General features: G+C 49.5%; 2 protein-coding genes across 2 annotated transcripts in view; one reads left to right on the forward strand and one right to left on the reverse strand.

The window, feature by feature from the left end:
* Positions 1-794, forward strand: part of mob4 (MOB family member 4, phocein) — a gene marked incomplete at its 5' end in the record, with an annotated part of 6428 nt that extends 5634 nt beyond the window's left edge. The window contains one exon of the mRNA XM_080536444.1: positions 1-794. This exon is cut by the window's left edge and continues 641 nt beyond it.
* A 2664-nt stretch (positions 795-3458) lies between these two features.
* rftn2 (raftlin family member 2) overlaps positions 3459-15000 on the reverse strand; it is a gene marked incomplete at its 3' end in the record, with an annotated part of 21453 nt that continues 9911 nt past the window's right edge. Inside the window, exons 2-9 of the mRNA XM_080536440.1 lie at positions 14238-14418; positions 10509-10617; positions 9696-9879; positions 7992-8210; positions 6047-6153; positions 5685-5788; positions 4820-4898; positions 3459-3650 (exon numbers count right to left, since the gene is read on the reverse strand). Of these exons, the coding sequence (XP_080392566.1) occupies positions 3459-3650; positions 4820-4898; positions 5685-5788; positions 6047-6153; positions 7992-8210; positions 9696-9879; positions 10509-10617; positions 14238-14418 (1175 nt within the window). The remainder of the gene's footprint in view (positions 3651-4819; positions 4899-5684; positions 5789-6046; positions 6154-7991; positions 8211-9695; positions 9880-10508; positions 10618-14237; positions 14419-15000) is intronic.

A 15000-nucleotide genomic window follows, 5' to 3' on the forward strand; every position in this document is an offset into this window, starting at 1 on the left:
TAAGACAATATGAAGGTTATCATCATTTTTAAATCTTTATGGACGAAGAAAATAATTACCTTTGTGGTTTACTTTTGTCGCTTGTGTGTTCGCCACTATCTTGCCAATGATTTGCAAGGCATTCTGGGAGATTTGTCATAACACTCGATTCTGAGTGTGCCTCTGAAAACAACTCAGTTTGGAGGGCCAAGTAGCCCTCCCACTCTGTCCCAACAAGAATTGGGACACCTATGCGTGAATGCGCAAAACTGAGAGGTTGGGCTAAATTGTAGGGGCAAGGGGTATATTGCAATTGGGCCAAACACTCACACACAGAATCTCACACACACACACACACAAACAAACACACTACAGACAGGCTCTCACTACCCTGTAGGGAACGTTGCTTTAACGTTTTTTGAGCAGCTGGATTTGCAAAACCTACGTAACCATAATATGTGTTGACAAAGGCACACCCCCATGGGCTCCCTGTACATAACCCCTACCCTCATGTCTACACCTGTGGCTTCACCTGTGCGTTGCCTCTCTCCCCCTGTTGCTTCTGGTCTCTCTCTCTATGCCTGTGTTGCTCTGAGCAGGGGAGGCTGGTGGAGGTAGAAATCGGAGGACGGGCTCACTCCAACCAGCCTCCCCCAGGCTCTGAATCCAACTCCTCCCCCTTCACCCCCCCCTCCCCCTCAGCATTAAGTTATTTTCGTGGGAGGAGTCGTCTTGTTTGTCTGTCCCACTTTTTATTTCCCTTTTTTTAATGAACTAAATTTTTGTTACTGTCAGCATTTTCATGATGTCTGTTAATAAAAACTAAAAAGGACTGTTACCAGATTCCTTGTTTCAGTTTATTGGGTCAAGTTATTGTGTCTGAAGGGGCTGGTTTCTCTGACTAAAAGACTGTCTTCAGGGAAAATATTCCATGGGTTCTAGCCAAGGAGTAGACAATGTTTATTCTACACAAAATACAATATAAACATGATTTTTCACCTACATTGCCATATGCTAGTTGATCCACCCAGTCCATTTTAGACACATTTCACTAACTAATACTTGGTAGTGAATAAACTACATGCAGCTAAGTCAGGTTGGATTGTATTATAGAATATCCAGGAAAACAGACCACATAAGATACTGTGAGAAGCTTACCCAGAAAAACCTGGATGAGGAATGTTAGGCATTGGCAGAGACGTGTGTACACACACACACACACACAGACACACACGCACATACAAACACACACACAGACACACACACAGCAACAGTCTGGTAACACATGCCCTGGGTAGACAGAGAGAACATTTATAAGTGGGTGGCATCTGTTCCATTTAGTTGCTGCAGCATTTTGAACATTTAGGCAGCCAATGAGAGAAACACAGTCATGGAATAGATGACCAGGGGAGGCTGGTGGAGGTAGAAATGGGAGAACAGGCTCATTGAAGATGCATGAAGGGAATGAGGAACGGTATCAAACACGTGTTAAACACCATTCCTCATTCCAGAATCACAATGAGCCTGTCCTCTGATTTCTGCCTCCACCAGCCTCCCCTGTAGGACAGCGTCAGATCCCAGGTCAGCTCAGGAAACGAGACACAGTAAACAGAGAAGACACGTACACACTGAGTAACAAGTAGCTATTTTAATAAGATATAAACACCCATGAGAAAGGAAGCAAAAAAAAAAGTTTTACAATTCTCAAAAAACGAAAACACTGCAACGGGTAGATAACACTGATTCTGTTTTTCCCAATTCCTCAAGGGAGATCATATAAACTTGGTCCGTGGAACTCAAAAGTTCCACTATTAATACTTTAGTTTGACATCTACGATATGTACAGCAGCACGGAGGGCGTCTTATTAAAAGCCCTTGTTTTCCCTTTCTTAACATAATCATATTCAAAAACAGTCGTTGTGGAGTCATCTCTGGAACACAGTTAGGGTGCTGGTCTGAGGGGAATAGAAGGAGATGAACCCGCAGAGTGAAGCCATTACGGCCTGACACCCGGTACCATGTGGCGAACGAACAACCAAACTATTTCAAAATGAGAGAAAAATAATCTGCACCAACTGACGAAACACTCTAAAAATACACCCTAATGACATGAACAGATTCGTCAACAATAGACGAGCTAGCACAACATCAGACAATGTAATAGTCCTAATGTACTCTATATAAACATAGAGAGGGTTGAAGTTTGCTGTCCGCACCGCCCGCCAGTTCGCACTAAATGTACCCAGGCAGCCCTGAGACCTGGCAGAGAAGCGCCTGGATAATAAAAACACCACATCTGAAGTCGCCCAAGATGTTATTGTTCAAATAAGCCTCTCCAGACCTGAACTCAAACACCCCCTCTGTTTAAAGTGAAACCGTCACAAAAGCAAAAGAGGGGCTGTTTGGAATATGGCTGCATCATCGGCGCAGGGCCTGGATACTGTCGGTACCGACACGAACGAGCGCGTCTATTTGTCCACCTGATAAACGTTTTCCGCTCTGCGTGTGTTTACAGGAGAGAGAGAGAGGAGCTGCTGGCAGGAAGTGAGGCGTCACTCTGAGCCAGCGCAGGCGTCAGAAGGCGAGGAGAAGAGCTGAGGTGTTGGCAGTTTTTAAAAGGGGGGTGGGGGGGTGTGTGTGGGGAGGGTGGGGGGGAGGGACAGGGTGTGTGTGTGTGTGGGGAGGGTGGGGGGGGGGACAGGTGTGTGTGTGTGGGGAGGGTGGGGGGGGTGGGACAGGTGTGTGTGTGTGGGGAGGGTGGGGGTGTGTGTGTGGGGAGGGTGGGGGGGAGGGACAGGTGTGTGTGTGGGGAGGGTGGGGGGTGTGTGTGTGTGGGGAGGGTGGGGGGGTGTGTGTGTGGGGAGGGTGGGGAGGGACAGGTGTGTGTGGGGAGGGTGGGGGGGGGGGAGGGACAGGATCCCCAAAACAGGAAAAATGTCTGAAAACATGCAGGATGAGAGAAGAACGAAACATGAAGAGGAGGAGTGCGTGCACGCCCCACAGCAGGTGGTGTGGGGTCATGGGGAGGTCCGTTTGTGCATTTGAGGTTCTTCTTCCTGGTTCGCCTGGTGGTCACCGTGGCGGCGATGTGATAGGTGTCATGTGCTTCTTGTTTCGGTGACGTGATGTGTGATATGTGTGTTTTCTCTCGTCACGTGAAAGGGGTGTGTGTGCCAAGTGAACAATGTGATATGGTGAGAACTGAGGCAGAACTGAACACAAGTGAAAGTAAAAAGTGAAAGTCAGGGGTCGACAACATTGCCAGTGAACACTAACTGCTCGCTCCCGCTCCCCCCTGCCCCCCGCCCCCTCCCAACAACTGTACAGAAAAAAAGGTGGAAATAAAACCACTTAAAAACGGTAGGTATGGCTTCGTTAAAAACATTATATAAAAAGTGCCAAGTTTTTCTTCTAAGCTACGGCCTTCATTAGGAGGAGATTAGGGGGGGTGGGGGGTATCTGTGTGTCCGTTTCATTGGTCACATACAGGTGACCTCCGCCGCCCCCTCGTCCTGCTCGAAGCCTCCCTCCTCCAGGTGAGACAGGGCACTGGGGTACCCCCCTCCGAACACGGGGAACCCCCCGATACCCCCTGCGGTCGGGGACAGCTCATCTGCGGGGGGGGGACTGCCCCCCCCGCCACGACTCACAGCACGAGTGGTCAAGCCAGCCTGAGAGAGAAAGAGAGAGAGAGAGAGAGAGAGAGAGAGAGAAAGAGGGAGAGAGAGAGAGAGAAATAATCTAATTGAAAAGCATGATAAAGAAAATTGCAGAATTTACCATTTTTATCCCAAACTCGCAAACAGACCATTTGAACACACTACGGATGTCCTGTGTCATAAACTACAGAACGATGACAAACTGGAGACACTTCGTGAGTTTAGAATGATAAGGTTCTATCTCCGTTTAGAATGATAAGGTTCTATCTCCGTTTAGGGCAATTCAGAGATATTGAGCGTCAAAGTTTTTACATTCCATTATGTTCTGTGAGATGGAACCTTTGTATTTTATTAATTACTAACAAAAAATGTCAACATTTTAAAAATAACACCACACAGGCATTAATAAACACCTAATGGATCAGATTATGTAAAAAACTAAATTTTGACAAAAATTGAGATAGAACCTTATAATTCTAACGTCACGACTTGTCACTTTTGAGATGGACAGGACCGCTACAGTCGACTTGTCTAGTCCCATGCTATGTGGACTGTTTCCCCCCCAAAATCAATAAACTTTCCAAGCTAAATATTTTAAGTCAATATTTAGTTCTTTTATTGTATTTTGCTCCCAAGGTTAAGTTTGCCAGTTAGAAACTCCTGCCTTTCTCTTAGTACAATCATCCTGAAGTGACTGTCGACCTGTCTGATCTCCCCTATACTGCAAAAATCTCACAATATGGAATATCTAATGATCTAATCCTGAATAGCAATTTTTGTAATATTTTTAAATGTATTTTAAGTGTTTAAATACTGGTCCATGCATATCATAAGTAATACCTACAGGGGGCAGTGTTGTCATATACACAGCCTCTGTTCCCCCATTGTCAGCCCACTACAGTAAATGGACTGACTTATATAGCGCCTTTATCCAAAGCGCTTTACAACGGCCTCTACATTCACCCATTCACACACACATTCACACACCAATGGCGGCAAGCTACCATGCAAGGCGCCGGCCGGCCCGCTCACTCGGAGCAATTTGGGGTTCAGTATCTTGCCTAAGGACACTTCGACATGTGGCCAGCCGGGGCTCGAACCGCCGATCTGCCAACCTTGTGATCATTAGACGGCGGCTCTACCTCCTGCTCCACAGCTGCCACGGTGCACCAAGCCCTCACCTGGCTCTTCTGTGGTACCGATTGGGTTTTGACGGGCCTCTGGAGGAACACCACCTGTTTGGTGGCCAGGTTCCCGTCGCTGTGGAAACACAGAAACAGAAACATCACTTCTCTGGATATGTGTTTTTTACGTTTTTACCTCAGGAAAGAGTAGCTGATTCTTTTTTTGCATCAGGGGGATCCTACTACAATCAAATCAAATCACATGCTTTTAGAAAGTCAAATGAAATCAAGTAAGGAGGGATGAGTGCTTCCTCAAATGGGGCGGGGGGGGGCGGGGGGAGTCAAATCCCTGAAAAGCGATTACAAGGACAGGTCGTGACGTTAGAATTATAAGGTTCTATCTCCATTTTTGGTCAAATTTGAGTTTTTTTTACATAATCTGATCCATTAGGTGTTTATTAATGCCTGTGTGGTGTTATTTTTAAAATGTCGATTTTTTTGTTTGTTACTAATTTATAAAATAACACAAAGGTTCCATCTCACAAAACATAATGGAACGTAAAAACTTTGACGCTCAATATCTCTGAACTACCCTAAACGGAGATAGAACCTTATCATTCTAAGCTCACGAGGTCTCATCATCTGACGAGTGCCACTATAGCCTGTCTGGAATCGTCTGGTCATGAAAAAAGTGTCACAACCGTGATGATGAGTGTATGAGTGTATTATTAACTTTGGTCAGTGTGTATCAAGGGTTAGGGTTAGGACCACAATACACTTAAACCTTCAGGCTTCAATGTGTGTGTTCATCTGGAGCAGTTTACATATGTTTTTTTAATTAAAACAGTTAATAAAAACCAGTCAGTCAACCAACCAACTAACCAACCAACCAACCAATCAATGACTGGTAGGAGTGTGTTACCTGTCATGGCGGATGATGGGCGTGGGTAACACACAGGTGAGCAGCCAGCCGAACTCAGCCAGCGTGTGAAGGAGAGGTCCGTAGTCGGTCTTCACATCGGAGCCCTATAGAACAGCACGGTGATGAGAAGGTCACATGGTCGCTGGTCACATGCTTGTAACAGGTCACGTAAACAGATGTCACTCCCATGTGACCCATGAGGCCATTCGGTAGCTCTTTGAGCTCTGTGACACAGGCACACATGGTCTCGCCCTCTCTACTTCCTTCTAACTCCCTTGCTTCTGTCCTCTCTCCTTCTCACTCCGTCTATCTCTAACACACACACACACACACACACACACACACACAAAGGCCTTGCTGACCTCAATTACAGTCCACTGCTCCACAACGAGGGTGTCGTTAGCGGGGGGGGCCGTGCTTCTCTCCTCATAGACAAACAGGCCCTCCAGAGACCTAGGCACGGGTTCACCTGAGACACACATATATATATACACACACACACACACACACACACACACACACACACACACACACACACACACACACAGTCAGTCAGTATGTCATCAACAAACTATGAACACCACTATCAGTGTACTTATACAACACACAATCACACATTATGGTCAATAAGAGAAGTGCTTCTTTGAGTGATCGTTCATGTTTCAACATGATCACATCCACCAGCAGCCAGTCTCAAAGAGACCGCCAGGCGCCAGGAATAGATTCTATAAAGAGGTCTCTACCGTCAGTACTGAAAGTGTGTCATTGTAATTACAATGAACTAGTTACAGACTTTAGAAAGTAGGGTGTGTGTGTGTGCATGTGTGTGCCTGTACGTGCGTGCGTGTGGGCATGCGTCTGTGCACGTGTCTTGTCTGTGCCTGCGTGTATGTGTGTGTGTGTGTGTGTGTGTGTGTGTGTGTAGGCTACCCGTGTGCTACATATTCTCAGGCCCCAGATGTCTACAAATGATGTGGATTTTCGTGGGCTGCTGGTCTGTGGTGCAACAGGAAGTGAGGTCGTGAGGTTGGGAAGAGAGCTCCAAATATAGCCTCGCTGGGAGAGAGGAGGGACACGGGCAAACAGGAAGTGACTGATGGACTGGGGAGGGGGGGGTCTTAATCTCGCCATCTCTTCTTTCTTTAATCCCATCCTCCTCTCTTTCAGGAGAGTGGTCTGTAATGGGTGTTTTGCTCTCATGGCGCTCCTAAAGCTCTTTGAAAAACTGGATGGTGCCAGTGATGACCTGCCTCCAGGGCTGTTTTGGGAACATTGCTGATTACTCCTTTAAGCCTGGGGCGGAACGGGTCGTAATATTAGAGTTGGTGGCCAGATATTAGATAATATTCTAATATTTGGAGCATATCAACAGCACTGAACAGAGCTTAAAAGCACTCCAGTTATGCGTATAACTACAAGTGCAGTGTCTTTTTTTTATTTCTTCACTTTTTGCCAAGCCAAACACGTCTACTGTATCTGTGAAAACCACGTCTCTTTGTTCCAGCAGACTAACTTACAACAACAACAACAGTCTCACAACAACTCTATGGCGCTGCAGTTTGGTCATTGTGTCACTGCTGGCATGTGTCCACCCTACCTCAGCCATGAACCTTATTATCCTATTCGGTTGTTAAGTCGTGACGTGTTTCCGGGTCCAACGTTGGCTGAGGCGCTCTCTTCGAAATGCCTCAGTAATAATAATAATTCATTATATTTATATAGCGCTTTTCCGAGGCTCAAAGACGCTGACAATAATGTGGAAAACGGGGAAAGTGCTGTGTCCCTTGTTGTATGAATAGATCCGAGTCTAAAAAATGATTGAACGGTCATTCTACCGCTGTAGTACCACTGGTACTCTGGTGCGGGGGAATTTCTGGTTTGGACCCGGAAATGGCTAAACGTCACGTTTGACGTCAGACTTAACAACCGAATAGAATGATATTTGTAAAAGTAACATGGTGAATAACAGAATTTGGATATCAACCGATCAGACCCTACATCATTGAGGAATATACAACTACTGGGGATCAGGAATGAGTCCCTGCTGGATGTCCAGGAACCTCATCTCTTGAGTTGAGATGAACCCAGATCTCTACCAGGGGAGGCTGGTGGAGGTAGACATGGGAGGACAGGGGAGGCTGGTGGAGGTAGACATGGGAGGACAGGGGAGGTTGGTGGAGGTAGACATGGGAGGACAGGGGAGGCTGGTGGAGGTAGACATGGGAGGACGGGCTCATTGCAATGCATGGAATGGAATGGTCTCTCCTCAATATAGATCACACTGACCGTCACCGTCGCTGACTGTACCTTTAGGCGTGTCCCAGTAGATAAACGAGTCGACCAATGACCAGCCCTTGCGGTAGTAGGCGGCGGTCAGCTCCAGCCAATCCGCCTCCAGTGAGCTGACCACCTGACCCTTCCTGGACACACGCATGGAGAGCGCCCCCTGGTGGTACTGGCAGGCCAGAGAGTCCAGCGGGGTGCAGCCTGGCGCCCAGGAGTGGAAGAACACCAGCAACCGCAGGTCTGAGAGGGAGGGAGGGAGGGAGGGAGGAGGGGGCGAGAGAGAGAGAGAGGGGGAGAGAGGGAGGGAGGGAGGGAGAGGAGGGGGCGAGAGAGAGAGGAGGGGGCGAGAGGGAGTGGGGGCGAGAGGGAGAGGGGAAGACAGTCAGATGATCAAATCAATCTTTTTCACGCTCACCAGTCACCAGTTCAACAACCATCACACAGAAAGTCCAAAATCAAAAGAGAAAAGTGGGTCGGGGGGGGAAGGGAGTTTCCTGAGAGCTTTAGAGCGCTAAGCTAAGCTAATAAGCTAATCTTCAGTCCGTTGAACGATTGAAGGCTGTGATCTTCTTCACCCTCAAAAGCTTTTAGTAAAACTCACCCCCAGATTAGGCCGCTTCTTAGGGTGTGTTCTCACTAGAACATTTTGCTTCACTTGAAACGGAGTTTAGGATAACATTCGCTTTGCTCTGCGTCGTTTGGAGCTGTGAAAAGAATGCGCATTAGAAGTCGCTCCCGCAGCAAAGAACCCTCGGATGCTCTGCTTGAAAAGGGTGGTTTCGCTCCGGTTACAAACGACGCATTCCATCTCTTCGCTTCACTTCGCTTTTGGTGAGAACGCTGCTCGAGGCAGTCCATAGGAAAACAACAGCGCACGCGTGTTGATCTGGATAAGAGAGGGACGAACGGTAAATTTTACATTTTTCTGACCAATCAACTACCACGTCTGTTGCTTCGATTGCCTATGTTACTCCGTTTACATAATTTATGCAACAATGTTGCGAACTCATCCACTTGCTCCGGGTCTCGATTCGGACTTTCATGTGAGAACATGACCTTAGGGGGGGACCTGGTCTGGCAGCTGAGGAGGCTATGGAGTGAACTCTTGATGTTAACTCTTGCCCTAGTTAGGGGGCGTCAGTGTGCTGCACGCTTCCCCATGGGTGAGTAGCACCAAGCAGGGTGGTCTGAAGCCCTGAGAAGCCCCTGACTAACCCCCCTCAGGGCCGGGGGAGGCCTCCACATGTCAGGTCAGTGTCAACCAGACAGAACTGGGTCCAACTGAGCTGCACTGACAGACGGGAGGAGAGAGGGATGAGAGGAATGCCAGGGAAGAGAGGAACGCTGGGGATAAGGAGAAGAGGGAGAAAGGATGTACGAAATAGAGAAAGAGAGAGTCTCATTCAGCTTGGTGGAGAGGAGAGGAGCGGAGAGGAGAGGAGAGGAGAGGGAAGGAGAGGAGAGGAGAGGAGAGGAGAGGGAAGGAGAGGAGAGGACAGGAGAGGAGAGGAGTGGGAAGGAGAGGAGAGGAGAGGAGAGGAGCGGAGAGGAGAGGAGAGGAGAGGAGAGGAGCAGAGAGGGAAGGAGAGGAGAGGACCAGGGGACAGGACCAGACAGGAGCAGAGAGAAGAGGGGGAGGATAGGAGCATAGAGGAGTGGGAGGGGAGGGGAGGAGAGGAGAGGACTGGGGGCAGAAGAGAGAAGCAGAGACAGTCTTCTTCTCACCAGGGCTCTCCAGGGTGTTGGTCTCCTCCAGGTCTCCGTCTCCGGGCGGGGTGCGCGGGGGGCTGCGTGGGGGGGAGCGACAGCCCCTCCTGGGACTGGGCACCCTGCCGTTACTGCCCCCCCCTCCAGCCTGCTGGAGCACCGAACCCACGAACCTCACGCCCCCCCTGGCACTGCTGTTCACCTGGAGCAGGGCGACACACAGGGTTCAGGGGTCAAATTTACGACCTTTTTAGACCTAGAATTTTAGACCTATTCGCTGCACCATGTGATAGCTTTTTGTCATCCTCGAGGTGATGAAATTAGGGATTTCCCTGCCATACAGACAAAAACGGAAGCGAATTAGCATTTTTTGGGGTTCCAGCCTGATTAATTTCTGCGTAAATAGATGTGGTCAGACTGATTTCCTTGCAGGATCTCGTTTTTAAGACCTAGCACCTAATTTTTAGACCGAATAACTGAAATGTAAGACATTTTTTAGGCCTTATAAATCGGATTGCTGGATTTTTAGACTTTAAGGCTTTTTAAGACCAGCGCGGGAACCCTGAACACAGAGACAGGCTGGTCAGACCAGGCGACTGGAGACGGCGGTTGATTGGTGGAAAAAGGAGAAACTGTTTGTTCTACTCTACTACACCACAACCTGGTAAACAAGACGACTTAACCCAAACCTAGAGCACCACTGACACACACACACACACACACACACGCACACGCACACACAACCACACACACACACACACACACTTCCTTATTCCATTCCATGCATTACAATGAGACCAGCCTCCCCTGGTGGATGAGGACGGTACTGACCCTGTCGATGAGCGCCTTGACCGTGTCGCCGGTCAGCGAGTCCCCAGGGAGGGGCCACTCCTCCACCTTCAGCACCGGGACACTGTGACACATGGACACCGCCTGCTTACTGGGACACACACACACACACACACACACACACACACAGACACACACACGCAGACACACACACACACACACACACACACACACAGACACAGACACAGACACAGACACAGACACAGACACACACACACATGTTTTTACTGACAGAAATACTGACACTTACTCTAATGGGACATAATGTTACGACACTGGATAATAAATGACTGTTTACTTCGAACTGAATTTCCCCCTACTCAAATCAGACAGATGATCTGATCTCGATGATCTCCTGAATATAATAAGTTAAATATACATGAGATGCAATAGGTAACAGGCAACAGGTCTTGAGGTATGTTTACATATATGTAAGACGTATAGTTAGAAACCAATATAACAAATATGCTATGTGCAAAAATGCAGTAGTGCAGGAGCTAAATTGAAGTCCTGAGTGTCCAGCCAAGTAGAGGTATGAGGGGGGGGGTGGGGGGGTACACAGCCAGTAGAGGTATTAGAGGACGGTACACTGATACTGGGAGTCAATGTTCCTCTTGTTGGGGGGTGGACGGGGGCTACCGCCAGATTCTGAGTCCAGCAGAGTGACAGCTGCGGGGAAGCAGCTGTTCCTGAGCCTGCTGGCGTGGGAACGGAGACTCCTGTAGCGCCTCCTCCTGGATGGGAGGAGGGCAACCAGTCAGTGACTGGGGGTGGGAGGTGTCCCTACTGATGCCTGGCCCCCTCCGCAGACACAGACGACCTGCGCTGGAGGACCTCGATGGCACCGGTGATACTGGCCGGTTTTCACCACCCGTTGCAGGGGCCTTCCAGTCAGAGACAGAGCAGCTGCCATACCACACTGTGATGTAGTTAGTCAGGATGCTCTCCATGGTACCCCAATAGAAGTTGACCAGAGACAGATGGGTCTTTCTTTAGAACAGGAAACTGAGGCTACAATTTTTTCACGGCCCACCGAAACTGGACAATAGAAGATTGGATAAAACGTCGCCTGTTCTGATGAGTCTCGATTTCTGCTGCTGCGACATTCAGAGGAGGGTAGGGTCAGAATTTGGCGTAAACAACATGAAAACGTGGCCCCGCGGTGGTGTAGCGGTCTAAGCACTGGCCACTAGTGCAAGCTGCCCACCGGGGACTGGGATCGTATCCCAGCTCGCCAGATCCGGATATGGCTGGGGCACACACGGGGAGCGGCATATTGGGCGGCCGCTCCCGAGGGCGGTATAGGAGTAGTTCCGGACAAGGATCCGTCGCGCAACAGCGCCCCCGGGGTGCCGGAATAACAGGTGCTGGGCTCGAGGAGCCAGTCAGCTAGTCTGCCTGGCGGCCTCTTCTGGGACTGCCGGCCACGGGGTCGTGCGGCGGATCCTTCGCAATAGGCAGGGGATAATTGGATGCTAGGTTGGGTTCAATTGGCTACCAAATTGGGTAAAAAAGGGATAAAATCTGGAAAACAAATTTAAAAGAAACAACATGAAAACAATGGATCAGTGTCATCCTGCCTTGTATCAACGGTTCAGGCTGTTCGTGGTGGTGTCACGGTGCCCCCTTAGTACCAATTGAGTATTATTTACTCGCCACAGCCTACCTGAGTGTTGTTGCTGACCATGTCCATCCCTTTATGACACCACACTGTACACCATCTTCTTCCAGCAGGATAACGCGCCATGTCACAAAAGCTCACATCATCTCAAATTGGCTTCTTGAACATGACTATGAGTTCACTGTACTCAAATGGCCCCTCCACAGTCACCAGATCTCAATCCAATAGAGCACCTACTTTGGGATGTGGTGGAACTGGGGAGATTTGCATCATGGATGTGCAACCAATAAATCTGCAGCATCTGAGGAATGTTTCCAGCACCTTGTTGAATCTATGCCACGAAGAATTAAGGCAGTTCTGAAGGGAAAAGGTGGGTCCAACCCGGTACTAGCAAAGTGTACCTAATGAAGTGGCCGGTGAGTGTAGATGGAGATGGGGGTGTGACTGCAGCCTCCAGCTTTCCTGTAGTCCACAATGAGCTCCGTGGTCTTCTTGGGGTCGAGGGCCAGGTTGTGGTCGGCACACCACACCGCCAGGTGCTGGACCTCCTCCCTGTAGGCCGACTCCTCGTTGTTGTTACTGATCAGGCCTCTGCCACCGTGGTGTCGTCTGCTAACCTGATGATGATGTTAGAGCCATGCAACGGGCACGCAGTCATGGGTGAAGAGGGAGAAGAGGAGAGGGCTCAGCACACAACCCTGTGGGACACCGCCGGTGTTCAGCGTCAGGGTGGAGGAGGTGTGGTTGTTTTTAACCTAACAAACATGGGGGGGTCTGTTGGTCAGTTAGTCCAGGGTCCAGTTGCAGAGAGAGGTGCTGATGCCAAGCTCACAGAGTTTGTGAACGCTGAGCTGAAGTCAATGAACAGCGTCCTTGCGTAGGTGTTGTTGTTATCCAGGTGGGTCAGGGCAGAGTGTAGTACCGTGGAGATGGGACCCTCCATTGACCTGTTCGAGCGGTAGGTAGGCAAATTGGTGGGGATCCAGTATAGGGGGGTAGGTGGTCTTTAAGGTGAGCCAGGACCAACCTCTCTCGAAGCACTTCATGACGATGGGGGTGAGTGCTGAGTGCTGGGGGTGATGGGGGTGAGTGCTGAGTGCTGGGGGTGATGGGGGTGAGTGCTGAGTGCTGGGGGGTGATGGGGGTGAGTGCTGGGGGGTGATGGGGGTGAGTGCATTCTGATCCAGATCTAAAGTTTTGATCTGGTGCTATAATCTGGGTGAATTAACTTTATGACTGTTCCCACGCTACTGAGCCATGTCCAGATGGACGTTTTATAGAAAATGTGTTATTGTGTTCAGTGTGTTTGTAGCCAGAACCCATAAAACATTCATTGACCTAGCATGAGACGGTAAACAACTGTCTAAGCATTACATAAAGCATAAACCGCCATAATAAACGGTATATATATATATATATATATACAGTGGGGGTAATAAAGTATCCAGCAGGATCGCCTGCTGATTTTAAACGGTCTATAATTTTAACGGTAGGTTTATTTTAACAGTGAGAGACTGAAAAATTCAACAAACACAAATCATGATACTTATTTCCCCCCCCACTGTATATATATGGCAAATATGCAGTTAATAACAATCATCTTTCCATCTTCAATCCAGAATTGTGACAGGAAAACTATAGCAACACTAGAGGGGAATCCCTGTTAGAGATCCTCCGACCCTATTGGCCCTGGGAGGGCGGGGTTGTTGTCAGGGTAAATTTCTACCCAATGGCACCCCTTGCCTGTGCCCACAGGGAGAGGCCCCAAACATCTCCCCCTCCTCAAACATGACAGGCTGACCTACCAGGGAAGCAGCATGAAATATGCAGCTCGACTCATCATCAATGATTCATCTATTTACTAGAGAGGGCTGGCCAGGGTGTTGAGATGCAGAGGAGGAGGAGGAGGAGGAAGAGGAGGAGGAGGAGGAGTGGGGAGTTGTTGTGACCTGGGTATTTGGCTCATGGACAGGATAGGCTATTGAGGTGCTGAGAAAAGATAAAAGTGTGTGTGTGTGTGTGTGTGTGTGGGGGGGTGTATGTGTGTGTGTGTGTGTGTGTGTGCGTGCGTGCGTGCGTGCGTATGGTACCTGGGTTTGGGCCGGGCCAGGATGGCTCGGTACAGCATGCTGCACGGCGCGGCGCTGGAGCGTCCGACAGAGAGGATGATGGGATGCAGGGCGGTGAGGACGTAGCCCTGGGTGTAGTAGGGCTGCAGGGCGGGGGGCAGCTCACACAGAGACGCTACGAACTGCACCGTGGGACGACTACCTGGGGGGGGGGGAGGAGAGGAGGGGAGGGGAGAGGAGAGGAGAGGAGAGGAGAGGAGGGGAGAGGAGAGGAGAGGAGAGGAGAGGAGAGGAGGGGAGAGGAGAGGAGGGGAGAGGAGGGGAGAGGAGAGGGTGGAGAGGAGAGGACAGGAGGGGAGGGGAGAGGAGGGGAGAGGAGAGGAGAGGAGGAGAGGAGGGGAGAGGAGGGGAGGGGAGGGGAGAGGAGAGGAGAGGAGAGGGTGGAGAGGAGAGGACAGGAGGGGAGAGGAGAGGAGAGGAGGGGAGAGGAGAGGAGAGAAGAGAGGTGGAGACATAAATACAATTTGACATGACATTTTTGGCATTTTAGCAGACGCCTTTATCCAAAGTGACATTTGACTAAGTAAGAGACTGAATCATCTATCCACCAGTCATAGCAGGGAAAAAGTATGTGTCTATCTATGCTCAGGCCTGGAGCCACTGGCAGCCGTTGTGCTAGCTAGCTAGAAGAAGGAAGAATTGATTTTATTTTCATGACACTGGGGGGAACAGTACAGGTGGGTAGTGGATGTCTCATGAGGGAGATGGGTGTGTCTTCAGTCTA

The sequence above is a fragment of the Nansenia antarctica genome, assembly GCF_963989245.1.
Source record: "Nansenia antarctica genome assembly, chromosome: 7".
NCBI classification, from domain to species: Eukaryota; Metazoa; Chordata; class Actinopteri; order Argentiniformes; family Microstomatidae; genus Nansenia; species Nansenia antarctica.